This window comes from Mixophyes fleayi, chromosome 10 (assembly GCF_038048845.1).
Source record: "Mixophyes fleayi isolate aMixFle1 chromosome 10, aMixFle1.hap1, whole genome shotgun sequence".
Taxonomy (NCBI): domain Eukaryota; kingdom Metazoa; phylum Chordata; class Amphibia; order Anura; family Limnodynastidae; genus Mixophyes; species Mixophyes fleayi.
This window is the reverse complement of record NC_134411.1, coordinates 99,404,397-99,418,886: the sequence shown is the minus strand read 5'-3', so window position 1 is coordinate 99,418,886 and position 14,490 is coordinate 99,404,397. Positions and strand designations below refer to the sequence as shown.

The window sequence follows — 14,490 nt, the reverse complement described above, 5'->3', positions numbered from 1 at the left end:
CGGGGAGAACATACAAACTCCACACAGATAAGGCCATGGTCGGGAATCAAACTGATGACCCCACTGCTGTGAGGCAGAAGTGCTAACCACTGAGCCACCATGAATTCGCCTATATTAGCAGTTTTATCTGGATGAATTTCAAATATAAGATGAGGATCGCAGGAGATCCACGATAGGTTGAACAGGTGAGCACAGCTGCCTTCCAAGCAGTTGACCCGGGTTTGATTCCCGGCCAACACATGGTGTTTGTAGAGCAACTGTTTCCTCCTTGACTTGTAATACCCATATAATGTACAGTAGAGAGTGCTCATGTCCTGGGTACGGCATCCTCATCAGTGTTCCTCCATTGCTCTGTGTTGCAGTGTTCCACCTGTCTCGGAAGGTGACCTCCGTAGTCCCCGAGAGCTGCCTGCTGATCATCCTCGGACTGGCCCTCGGTGGGATCGTCCTGGCCATAGCTCAGAGGGCCGAGTTCCAGCTAGAGCCCAGCATGTTCTTCCTCTTCTTGCTGCCCCCTATAGTCCTGGACTCCGGCTACTTCATGCCCAGCCGTCTCTTCTTCGACAACATAGGCGCCATTCTTATGTACGCCGTGGTGGGCACGGTTTGGAACTCTTTTGCAACTGGAATTGCCCTATGGGGGGTGAAGCAGATGGGGTTAATGGGTAAGTACGAGGATTAATCAGTCGTGTTGCACAATGGTATAAATATTATCCATACACCCTAATGTAACAGCGCCCCTAGTGGTATAAATATTATCCATAGACCCCCATATGTAACAGCGCCCCTAGTGGTATAAATATTATCCATAGACCCCGTTGTAACAGCGCCCCTAGTGGTATAAATATTATCCATAGACCCCGATGTAACAGTGCCCCTACTGGTATAAAAATTATCCATAGACCCCGATGTAACAGCGCCCCTAGTGGTATAAAAATTATCCATAGACCCTGATGTAACAGCGCCCCTAGTGGTATAAATATTATCCATAGACCCTGATGTAACAGCGCCTCTAGTGGTATAAATATTATCCATAGACCCCGATGTAACAGCGCCTCTAGTGGTATAAATATTATCCATAGACCCCGATGTAACAGCGCCCCTAGTGGTATAAATATTATCCATAGACCCCGATGTAACAGCGCCTCTAGTGGTATAAATATTATCCATAGACCCCGATGTAACAGCGCCCCTAGTGGTATAAAAATTATCCATAGACCCTGATGTAACAGCGCCCCTAGTGGTATAAATATTATCCATAGACCCTGATGTAACAGCGCCTCTAGTGGTATAAATATTATCCATAGACCCCGATGTAACAGCGCCTCTAGTGGTATAAATATTATCCATAGACCCCGATGTAACAGCGCCTCTAGTGGTATAAAAATTATCCATAGACCCTGATGTAACAGCGCCCCTAGTGGTATAAATATTATCCATAGACCCTGATGTAACAGCGCCCCTAGTGGTATAAATATTATCCATAGACCCCGATGTAACAGCGCCCCTAGTGGTATAAATATTATCCATAGACCCCGATGTAACAGCGCCCCTAGTGGTATAAATATTATCCATAGACCCCGATGTAACAGCGCCCCTAGTGGTATAAATATTATCCATAGACCCCGATGTAACAGCGCCCCTAGTGGTATAAATATTATCCATAGACCCCGATGTAACAGCGCCCCTAGTGGTATAAATATTATCCATAGACTCCGATGTAACAGCGCCCCTAGTGGTATAAATATTATCCATAGACTCCGATGTTCTTTCATTTTATTCAGCAATAAGAGCCCTATAAAATATAAAATATTGTTTTTTAATAAAATTTAGCCCAGTGTAAAAATGTCCCTATAAAGTGTTTCCAGTAATTGGGCCCAGTGGGATCGCTGCTTTAGTAATGTATTATCAGGCTGGTGTGCTGCAGTTTATCCTCTAATCCATCTTGGTTTCCTGGCTATATCCCATACGGTCTTTATTATTTGCTAAATTACATTTGTTGATCTTTCTCCACATCGTGAGAGTTTATAACCGTGTTCATCCAGGAGGTAATGATAAAACCTGTTATTTATAAAGTGTGATAGATGAATGTACTATTATACTATTCTTCAATCACTGTCAGTGTTAGGTCTGCCACCCACGCACAGGATACATCCTTTATAAAGCCAATGAACGCCTTGATATTGATTAATAAAGGATTCTTCTGGGAGGGGGGAGTCAGTCTAAATCATGACGTTAGTTTATATTCACAAACCCTCCGTATAACACACTCAGTCCAGGCTCCTTTAGATCTTTAAAGTGTGTCAGCATGTTGTGTGTCCCCCGATCACACCTATGCCCGGGGACACTACTCCTTTACTGCCTCTCCGTGCATGTGATTAACTGTAATGAGATCTCCGTAGCTATCGGAGGTGCGTTAAATATTTTATATTGGGTTTTGTTGATCTTTTCTAGCTGTGCTGTTGAGACCATGAGTTTATACATCATCCCGTCATTAATAATGCACAGCTGAAAATGACATTTAATCGGCTTCAATGCCAGCAGTGACTGATACGGAGGTCGGAAATTATATTTGGGATAATGTACCCCCTGCTGTAAATGATAAGTCACGTGGGCACGTGCTTTTATACAGGTCTCTAATCTCTGAGGTCTCTTATATTAGCGGTACTGTCTCACAGCTCTGGGGTTTCATTTCCGACCATCCCCCTATCTGTGCGGAGTTTGTATGATCTCCCCGTGTTTGCGTGTGGTACCTCCGGGTGCCCCAGTTTCCTCCCACACTCCAAAAACATACTGTAAGGTTAATTGGCATGTGACAAAACTGAGCCTAGTTTGCATGTTTTGTCTGTTAGAGGATTTAGACTGTAAGCTCTTGTGGCATAGTCACCTTAAGTGTTCAGAAAGAGCTGCTCCCCCTAGTGGTGGCATATTTACCAATAATAGATATCACTTGCTTGTGTAGAGTCACACTTAGTGCTCCTAGGCAAATTTAGGGCCTTAATCCTCCATACCCAATCTAAAATAATGATTATGCAGCTCAATTACTGCTTGAACATTCAATTCAAGTTGACTCAAAGCACTCGGATAGCTGAATTTATGTTACAGGTGCAAAATAAGATTGACTAGTTCCCTACATATCCATAATACAAAGACATGCTGAGATTTACGTCCAGGATACAGGACAAGAGAAGTGGTACTGTGCAGTTGGCCGTATCTACACATTAACTACAGATACTGAGAATTACGGCACAAAAGAAGTAGTGATGTGTAGTTCTCTTTGTTTCCACAATACAGCGAGATACTGAGAATTGCATCCAGCAATACAGCAGGAGAGAACTGGTCAGTAATATTATATATAATATGACATAAACTGGTCAGGATACCTCTTAACCTTGTGACGGATTTGGGACCATTTCACATCTATAGTTCTGTCATCAAATACCCGACTCAGAAACCGGCCAATATTCTTATAGCCTGGACACCTTTACCCCATTCCCGTGTAGCCCGGGCATGATGACCACCGTACAAGGCTGGGATCAATATAATCTATATACATATTAATCATGTTATATGAGTATTTATGGAGCACAGTATCTCTCCGAGGTGGTGGTAACGCAGAGAACTCCCTCGGGCTATAAAAAGATCTATAAAATTGTCTTTACAACGATACTACTTCAGCACGATATTCCTTTGTTATTACCGCTGGAAATACAATAATGTGTATTCCTGTTCCTAGCAGTGCGATTAACCCTTCTGCAGCCGGATGCAGCAACTAACACGACGAGCTGGGAGCTGTGTGCAATATAAATGACAAATGGATTTACTTAGCATTATCTAATTTGCCCAACAAAAGGGTGAATAGATATCATTTAGACTTTTGCACCAAAGGCGTTGTAAAATTCATTCTATGCGTTTTGCTGCCTCTTAAATATTCCCGTCTGAGACGTTGCCTCATTATCAGGAATTATCAGGAATCTCATGTCATAACATAATACAGGATGTAATCGGTTCTCAGATACAGGTGCAATCCCCAGAAACGTCACTTTTAGGAGAAAATAGGTTGTCAATTATTAATCTGTTCATACACAATTCCAAAATGAAGAGGAACAGTCTAGACCCTTCCTATGTCTTCTCGTTCTGCGTGGGCGTAGCGTTCTGGGAGACTGATCCCTTATCCAAACTGTCAATGAGGAATCGACTAGGTAGCATTAAAAACCAAAAACAAACCCTTATTGGTTTTATAATCAATTTCAGCTGCATCTACATCTGTGACGAGCAACAGGTGGCCCTCCGAGACTTCACCTGTGGCCCCTAGCTCTTTCCTGCGTTATCAGGAAGAAGATATAAATGGGTACCGTACGTTAGTCAATAATAACTAGTTTAATTTTACTTTTGTTTCATATTTTGGAAGTATGCAGTTTGCATCACCACAGCCTCCAGCACCCATCCCTCTAGCCCCCCCTCCCGGTTGCGCATTAATGAGATTTGCATCATCACACAGTGGGGGCGGGGTCATGATGTCACAAATCGGGTCATCGCGGATCTACCCATTTTGCAAGAAGATGTAGCGGGATCTGGGATCAAATATTGATGTACCAGAAACAAGGGCAGGGGTGTGTCGACTGCAGACGTTAAAAGGGTACTTTACCTTTACCTAACTAAAATCATTATGAAGTGTGTTGAGAGGTTTTCAACAGGCAATTTCAGGCAGCGGTCCTGTTTCAGGCATCAGGAATTTTACCAGTAAGTTGCATTAAGAACCCGAAAGTAGAAAGACTTTGAATGTACCTTGTTATGTAATGTGGCTCTCAAAATCTCTTTCCTTTCAGACCCCCAGGTGGAAGCCGGCCTGATGGATTTCCTGCTCTTTGGTAGCCTCATTTCGGCCGTTGACCCTGTGGCTGTCTTGGCCGTGTTCGAGGAGGTTCACGTCAACGAGACCCTGTTTATCATAGTATTCGGAGAATCGCTGCTCAATGACGCTGTGACTGTGGTAGGTGTCGCAGGATGAATAGTCCGATCCTCACTAAATATGAACCTGTCCACCTGCTCGAGCTTGGCGCGCCCTACGTTTATACGCCCAGTCCCCTCCCCATTCCATCCGCTGAAAACCTAGGCTGTAGTAAGGGTCCTTTGCGCTCAATGATGAATTGGACGTTGCTGCGTTCACTGATGTATACTCTGGTTCTGGTTATGCACAGAGTGATTTTACGGAAAGTATTGGCATTTATGTTCCTTAATGGATCAGGCCCACTGTATATAGGAAATTTGCAGTTTGAATACAAGGGCTCTGCTGTGTCACCTGCTGGTCATAGGTGGTACTGCAAAAACTTATCGTTGCATCCTTGGAACAATGTTTTTGACTTTGGGGAGATCAGAAGCACATGCAGTTCCACCTAAACAGCCCAGTGATTCATTGTGGTTAGCCCTTGGTGGCTAAATTTGACACAGACCTGTTAAATCGGGTAACAGGCTGGATGGTTGGCTCAAAGCAAACTGGTTAACATGATACCCTATAGTAGGTTCTTGATGCGAAAACCACCCCTGGATATGGCGGTGGTAGACCGTCTAGCGATCACGTAGCGTGCGCTGGACTCACAAGAGCCGAGCTTTGCAGAGTCTCTGATTGTCTGGCCGGCAGCCAGGTGCTCGGGAACCAGAGCGTGATGAAAGCAAGGTAATGCACTGTACAATCTGCCTGCCGTGCTAATATATAGTGATGGTTTGTATCATTTCATCTACGCACCGAGATTAAACTCTATGGTAACAGTCAATAGTAGCAGTAAATATATGATGATTTTTATATATGGTATCATAATCTTCCATCTGCATCTCAGGAAGCCCCATATCTTTATATAAACACTCAAATTCCTATTGTTTGGAGAGTAATCCGAGCAGGCTTGAAGGTCCAGTTAATAGTCGATACATTAAATTGATTATATTACCTTATTTATTAAGTTACACATTTATTTGCCTATAAAATATTCAGTGAAATATATAATCATCAATGCAATATAGGTTTATACTTAACTATTTATGTTCCCCGCGGCCTATCACTGCTCTGCAGCAGCCATGTTAGGAGGGAGGGGCTTCTAGGCAGACTTTTATTTGTGGAAATGCACTTTAGGGATTGGTTGACTCATCCATAGCGCGAGGCCAGTAATGTGACAGCAACTCCGTTTTAGCTTTTTGACCTGTATATGATCCAATCAGGACACTGTCCTAAAGATAGGGGAGGAGCTTCAGCTCGCTGTAATGGAGAGGGAAGGTAATAATAGCTTGATTTTATTTTCTCCATGGATCAGATCTGAAAATGTTAATTTGGGGTGTAGTGGTCCTTTTTATGTAGAAATACACTGAGCTCTGCTGTCCAGGGCCCTCAGAGCACTGGCGGTTTTATAGTTTCCAATTGGAAGCGCCGACGTTATTAATTGACAGTCTGTGGAAGACAGGCAGCGTGACCTGCTGGGCTCATGACTTATGTAGCAGCTGTGATTGACACGCAGACCTCTCTTGGCTGCACTAATAGGATCAGATGGCATCGGAGCCGGAAACCTAGCAATTAACGGCATGCAAATCACATGCAATTGTAGCAGCTAAGAAATGTGTCACGATGTATGCACAGTTCTGTGCAAAAGAGCTTACAATCGAATTAATCATACTCCCAATAAAGAGCCAGCACAGAGCGAACCTGCAATTTAAAAATAACAGGAGACGTAACAGATCGTGCAGCCGTCTGCGTGTAGGACAAAGCTTGGGAAATATGCCACTGTATAAATATCAGGATACATGTTATTCATCTGATGACTGATGTGACAGAATACGGAGGAGCCTGGCTTTTAGTATTTATCTTAACAACTAATGGATAAAGCGACTAAAGAGTTGATATCTCGGGTTATACGTGATTGATTTTGGCTTGCACATGGAGACTAATCCATTCTACCGTGTTGGCATAGGTGGGAACTTCTGTTTCGGAGATTTCGGCATTTGCCAACAGGGCCAGGGATAGATCCCAAAGCTGGACAGAGGTTATTGATGTCAATCCCTGCCTTGGTTCAGCAGGTGTAATATACTACTGAAATATTCAGGGTCAGAAGATTCCCCCTGGTTGCTACAGGCAGCAAGATACAACTATGCTGCTTTGTCGCCATCTGTACTTACGCTGCATCATGTTGTGTTACCTTCTCTGCAAGTGTTAGCTCTTCAGTTGCCATGTTGTGTTACCTTCCCTCCAGGTGTTAGCTCTTCAGTTGCCATGTTGTGTTACCTTCTCTCCAGGTGTTAGCTCTTCAGTTGCCATGTTGTGTTACCTTCTCTCCTGGTGTTAGCTCTTCAATTGCCATGTTGTGTTACCTTCTCTCCAGGTGTTAGCTCTTCAGTTGCCATGTTGTGTTACCTTCTCTCCAGGTGTTAGCTCTTCAATCGCCATGTTGTGTTACCTTCTCTGCAAGTGTTAGCTCTTCAATCGCCATGTTGTGTTACCTTCTCTGCAAGTGTTAGCTCTTCAGTTGCCATGTTGTGTTACCTTCTCTCCAGGTGTTAGCTCTTCAGTTGCCATGTTGTGTTACCTTCTCTCCTGGTGTTAGCTCTTCAATCACCATGTTGTGTTACCTTCTCTGCAAGTGTTATCTCTTAAATTGCCATGTTGTGTTGCCTTCTCTCCTGGTCTTAGCTCTTCAATCACCATGTTGTGTTACCTTCTCTCCAGGTGTTAGCTCTTCAATCGCCATGTTGTGTTACCTTCTCTGCAAGTGTTTGCTCTTCAATCACCATGTTGTGTTACCTTCTCAGCAAGTGTTAGCTCTTCAATCACCATGTTGTGTTACCTTCTCTGCAAGTGTTAGCTCTTCAGTTGCCATGTTGTGTTACCTTTTCTCCAGGTGTTAGCTCTTCAATCGCCATGTTGTGTTACCTTCTCTGCAAATGTTAGCTCTTCAATCACCATGTTGTGTTACCTTCTCTGCAAGTGTTAGCTCTTCAGTTGCCATGTTGTGTTACCTTCTCTCCAGGTGTTAGCTCTTCATTTGCCATATTGTGTTGCCTTCTCTGCAAGTGTTAGCTCTTCAATCACCATGTTGTGTTACCTTCTCTGCAAGTGTTAGCTCTTCAGTTGCCATGTTGTGTTACCTTCTCTCTAGGTGTTCGCTCTTCAATCGCCATGTTGTGTTACCTTCTCTCCTGGTCTTAGCTCTTCAATCACCATGTTGTGTTACCTTCTCTGCAGATGTTGGCCCTCCGTATTCGAGCACTAGCTGATGTGACCATGTTGCACGCAGCTTGGTGATGATGTCACAGAGGAGAGGCATATCTTGGCTGTTTTAGAGCGGAGAGCAAATCAAGGTGCTGGGTGCTAAATTTGCACCTGTAAAAACATTTTGTGCTGAAGCGGCAGCAGTGTAAATTGCTCAATCTGATGTAGCGTTGAGGGCGGCTGCGGCCTAGCCCTTCTTTATACTGCAGTGTAAAACTGTTACCAGAACCTCCTACAAAAGGTTTTTCTCAGGTCACCGTAATAAAACAAAAACACATTTATTCGGCAAACAATTATCCAGTAAAACTACCATTGGCCTTGGGAGCCGTGTTGAAGCTTAATATATTTTTCTCATGCAAGATCACATGATTTGTTAATATACCTTGTGGAACATTTTTACGTTCTGATTTTTCATTAGAGCCCCGTCAGCGCATTACTCCAAATGTTTTAATATATTCAGCAAGCTTAATGCTTCAATGTTCTGCAATAAACAGCAATAGCGACTCCCCAGGTTCATAAGAACATACAACAAGCTTCTCACACAAAGTGGCCGGATGTTTGTTATCTAGGTCATAACTGCTGCACTGATTCATGGGGAGGGGAGTCTGGACCCCCTTAGAAAACTGAGCCCCAAGATACCCCTAAGAAATGTCATCTGCCGCTAGTTGGAGGGACTTAGATGTTGATTGTCCAGAGATGTTACGTTTGTGTCCAAAGGCCGAGTTCATCTCTAATAGTTTTACTGACAGGACGTTTGCTACACACAGACAAAAATGCTTCCCCCATGGTCCATCCTTATTTCTAATAGTTTTTATTTTACTTGTGTAACTATATTTGGATATATTGGTGAACGTTCCTAGTTAGTCCTTAGACTTAATGAGTCTTTTAATAACATTTCCAAATATTTTTTTATTGGGGTTATTTCATTTTTATCTACATAACTTAACTTCACTTTTTACAGACACGTTGCCCGTATAATGCGTCACAGCTGAACTAGGATAATAACACAGAACTTGTGAATCAGGATCGATAGTCACCATGTTATGGAAAGGAAAAGGGTTTCCTTGGAGACTTTTAATAATCTGTGTCCTAGATAAAAACACATCACTTATTTATCCATCTGCCATCACTCTGCTCGTTGTTTAAAGTCATTATCTTTATAGACCTAGAGTATTCCTGAAGTATGGTGCTCAGCTACAGGTGTGCGATGCCGGCATGGTCCGCAGGTGCGTGTATAAATAGATTACATGTAAGCAGGTATGTGTATGATTAGATTACATGTAAGCAGGTACGTGTATGATTAGATTACATGTAAGCAGGTACGTGTATGATTAGATTACATGTAAGCAGCTACGTGTATGATTAGATTACATGTAAGCAGGTACGTGTATTAATAGATTACATGTAAGCAGGTGCGTGTATTGATAGATTACATGTAAGCAGGTGCGTGTATTAATAGATTACATGTAAGCAGGTGCGTGTATTAATAGATTACATGTAAGCAGGTGCGTGTATGATTAGATAACATGTAAGCAGGTGCGTGTATTAATAGATTACATGTAAGCAGGTACGTATATGATTAGATTACATGTAAGCAGGTGCGTGTATTAATAGATTACATGTAAGCAGGTGCGTGTATTGATAGATTACCGATAGATTGACCGATTCATCAATACACGCGATGCCAAGATTAATGCCCTCAGTTAAATAACGGCATGATGAGAGGCAGGGGACAGGGGGTGAGAGAACGGCCAGGGGAGGCAGGGGAGGGGTGAGGAGTAACACAGAGGGGAGGGCAGCAAAAGGGAGACCGTAGTGGAACAGAGCAAATTAGAAGTTTAGTTCCATAAGGACTGACGAACAGAGTAAAACAGTGAGTAGGACTGTAGAGGGCTATAGAACAGAGTAAAACAGTGAGTAGGACTGTAGAGGGCTATAGAACAGAGTAAAACAGTGAGTAGGACTGTAGAGGGATATAGAACAGAGTAGAACAGTGAGTAGGACTGTAGAGGGCTATAGAACAGAGTAGAACAGTGAGTAGGACTGTAAAGGGCTATAGAACAGAGTAAAACAGTGAGTAGGACTGTAGAGGGATATAGAACAGAGTAAAACAGTGAGTAGGACTGTAGAGGGATATAGAACAGAGTAGAACAGTGAGTAGGACTGTAGAGGGATATAGAACAGAGTAAAACAGTGAGTAGGACTGTAGAGGGCTATAGAACAGAGTAGAACAGTGAGTAGGACTGTAAAGGGCTATAGAACAGAGTAAAACAGTGAGTAGGACTGTAGAGGGATATAGAACAGAGTAAAACAGTGAGTAGGACTGTAGAGGGATATAGAACAGAGTAGAACAGTGAGTAGGACTGTAGAGGGCTATAGAACAGAGTAAAACAGTGAGTAGGACTGTAGAGGGATATAGAACAGAGTAAAACAGTGAGTAGGACTGTAGAGGGCTATAGAACAGAGTAGAACAGTGAGTAGGACTGTAGAGGGCTATAGAACAGAGTAAAACAGTGAGTAGGACTGTAGAGGGCTATAGAACAGAGTAAAACAGTGGGTAGGACTGTAGAGGGATATAGAACAGAGTAAAACAGTGAGTAGGACTGTAGAGGGATATAGAACAGAGTAGAACAGTGAGTAGGACTGTAGAGGGATATAGAACAGAGTAGAACAGGGAGTAGGACTGTAGAGGGATATAGAACAGAGTAAAACAGTGAGTAGGACTGTAGAGGGATATAGAACAGAGTAAAACAGTGAGTAGGACTGTAGAGGGATATAGAACAGAGTAAAACAGTGAGTAGGACTGTAGAGGGATATAGAACAGAGTAAAACAGTGAGTAGGACTGTAGAGGGATATAGAACAGAGTAGAACAGTGAGTAGGACTGTAGAGGGATATAGAACAGAGTAAAACAGTGAGTAGGACTGTAGAGGGCTATAGAACAGAGTAGAACAGTGAGTAGGACTGTAAAGGGCTATAGAACAGAGTAAAACAGTGAGTAGGACTGTAGAGGGATATAGAACAGAGTAAAACAGTGAGTAGGACTGTAGAGGGATATAGAACAGAGTAGAACAGTGAGTAGGACTGTAGAGGGCTATAGAACAGAGTAAAACAGTGAGTAGGACTGTAGAGGGATATAGAACAGAGTAAAACAGTGAGTAGGACTGTAGAGGGCTATAGAACAGAGTAGAACAGTGAGTAGGACTGTAGAGGGCTATAGAACAGAGTAAAACAGTGAGTAGGACTGTAGAGGGCTATAGAACAGAGTAAAACAGTGGGTAGGACTGTAGAGGGATATAGAACAGAGTAAAACAGTGAGTAGGACTGTAGAGGGATATAGAACAGAGTAGAACAGTGAGTAGGACTGTAGAGGGATATAGAACAGAGTAGAACAGGGAGTAGGACTGTAGAGGGATATAGAACAGAGTAAAACAGTGAGTAGGACTGTAGAGGGATATAGAACAGAGTAAAACAGTGAGTAGGACTGTAGAGGGATATAGAACAGAGTAAAACAGTGAGTAGGACTGTAAAGGGCTATAGAACAGAGTAAAACAGTGAGTAGGACTGTAGAGGGATATAGAACAGAGTAAAACAGTGAGTAGGACTGTAGAGGGATATAGAACAGAGTAGAACAGTGAGTAGGACTGTAAAGGGATATAGAACAGAGTAAAACAGTGAGTAGGACTGTAGAGGGATATAGAACAGATTAAAACATGGAGTAGGACTGTAGAGGGATATAGAACAGAGTAAAACAGTGAGTAGGACTGTAGAGGGATATAGAACAGAGTAAAACAGTGAGTAGGACTGTAGAGGGATATAGAACAGAGTAAAACAGTGAGTAGGACTGTAGAGGGATATAGAACAGAGTAGAACAGTGAGTAGGACTGTAAAGGGCTATAGAACAGAGTAAAACAGTGAGTAGGACTGTAGAGGGTTATAGAACAGAGTAAAACAGTGAGTAGGACTGTAGAGGGATATAGAACAGAGTAAAACAGTGAGTAGGACTGTAGAGGGATATAGAACAGAGTAGAACAGTGAGTAGGACTGTAAAGGGCTATAGAACAGAGTAAAACAGTGAGTAGGACTGTAGAGGGATATAGAACAGAGTAGAACAGTGAGTAGGACTGTAGAGGGCTATAGAACAGAGTAAAACAGGGAGTAGGACTGTAGAGGGATATAGAACAGAGTAGAACAGTGAGTAGGACTGTAAAGGGCTATAGAACAGAGTAAAACAGTGAGTAGGACTGTAGAGGGATATAGAACAGAGTAAAACAGTGAGTAGGACTGTAGAGGGATATAGAACAGAGTAGAACAGTGAGTAGGACTGTAGAGGGCTATAGAACAGAGTAAAACAGTGAGTAGGACTGTAGAGGGATATAGAACAGAGTAAAACAGTGAGTAGGACTGTAGAGGGCTATAGAACAGAGTAGAACAGTGAGTAGGACTGTAGAGGGCTATAGAACAGAGTAAAACAGTGAGTAGGACTGTAGAGGGCTATAGAACAGAGTAAAACAGTGGGTAGGACTGTAGAGGGATATAGAACAGAGTAAAACAGTGAGTAGGACTGTAGAGGGATATAGAACAGAGTAGAACAGTGAGTAGGACTGTAGAGGGATATAGAACAGAGTAAAACAGGGAGTAGGACTGTAGAGGGATATAGAACAGAGTAAAACAGTGAGTAGGACTGTAGAGGGATATAGAACAGAGTAAAACAGTGAGTAGGACTGTAGAGGGATATAGAACAGAGTAAAACAGTGAGTAGGACTGTAGAGGGATATAGAACAGAGTAAAACAGTGAGTAGGACTGTAGAGGGATATAGAACAGAGTAGAACAGTGAGTAGGACTGTAGAGGGATATAGAACAGAGTAAAACAGTGAGTAGGACTGTAGAGGGCTATAGAACAGAGTAGAACAGTGAGTAGGACTGTAAAGGGCTATAGAACAGAGTAAAACAGTGAGTAGGACTGTAGAGGGATATAGAACAGAGTAAAACAGTGAGTAGGACTGTAGAGGGATATAGAACAGAGTAGAACAGTGAGTAGGACTGTAGAGGGCTATAGAACAGAGTAAAACAGTGAGTAGGACTGTAGAGGGATATAGAACAGAGTAAAACAGTGAGTAGGACTGTAGAGGGCTATAGAACAGAGTAGAACAGTGAGTAGGACTGTAGAGGGCTATAGAACAGAGTAAAACAGTGAGTAGGACTGTAGAGGGCTATAGAACAGAGTAAAACAGTGGGTAGGACTGTAGAGGGATATAGAACAGAGTAAAACAGTGAGTAGGACTGTAGAGGGATATAGAACAGAGTAGAACAGTGAGTAGGACTGTAGAGGGATATAGAACAGAGTAGAACAGGGAGTAGGACTGTAGAGGGATATAGAACAGAGTAAAACAGTGAGTAGGACTGTAGAGGGATATAGAACAGAGTAAAACAGTGAGTAGGACTGTAGAGGGATATAGAACAGAGTAAAACAGTGAGTAGGACTGTAAAGGGCTATAGAACAGAGTAAAACAGTGAGTAGGACTGTAGAGGGATATAGAACAGAGTAAAACAGTGAGTAGGACTGTAGAGGGATATAGAACAGAGTAGAACAGTGAGTAGGACTGTAAAGGGATATAGAACAGAGTAAAACAGTGAGTAGGACTGTAGAGGGATATAGAACAGATTAAAACATGGAGTAGGACTGTAGAGGGATATAGAACAGAGTAAAACAGTGAGTAGGACTGTAGAGGGATATAGAACAGAGTAAAACAGTGAGTAGGACTGTAGAGGGATATAGAACAGAGTAAAACAGTGAGTAGGACTGTAGAGGGATATAGAACAGAGTAGAACAGTGAGTAGGACTGTAAAGGGCTATAGAACAGAGTAAAACAGTGAGTAGGACTGTAGAGGGTTATAGAACAGAGTAAAACAGTGAGTAGGACTGTAGAGGGATATAGAACAGAGTAAAACAGTGAGTAGGACTGTAGAGGGATATAGAACAGAGTAGAACAGTGAGTAGGACTGTAAAGGGCTATAGAACAGAGTAAAACAGTGAGTAGGACTGTAGAGGGATATAGAACAGAGTAGAACAGTGAGTAGGACTGTAGAGGGCTATAGAACAGAGTAAAACAGTGAGTAGGACTGTAGAGGGATATAGAACAGAGTAGAACAGTGAGTAGGACTGTAAAGGGCTATAGAACAGAGTAAAACAGTGAGTAGGACTGTAGAGGGATATAGAACAGAGTAAAACAGTGAGT

The 14,490-nt window shown here is 42.6% G+C and overlaps 1 protein-coding gene across 4 annotated transcripts in view; it reads left to right on the top strand.

The window, feature by feature from the left end:
- Nucleotides 1–14,490, top strand: part of SLC9A5 (solute carrier family 9 member A5) — an 82,156-nt gene that overhangs the window by 18,678 nt on the left and 48,988 nt on the right. For all 4 annotated transcript variants that reach the window (XR_012679588.1, XR_012679586.1, XM_075189268.1 and 1 more), the window contains exons 2-3: nucleotides 363–665; nucleotides 4,830–4,993. Coding sequence is in view for 2 of the 4 variants with exons in the window: in XM_075189268.1 (XP_075045369.1) it covers nucleotides 363–665; nucleotides 4,830–4,993 (467 nt within the window). In the remaining 2 variants the exon portion in view is untranslated. The remainder of the gene's footprint in view (nucleotides 1–362; nucleotides 666–4,829; nucleotides 4,994–14,490) is intronic.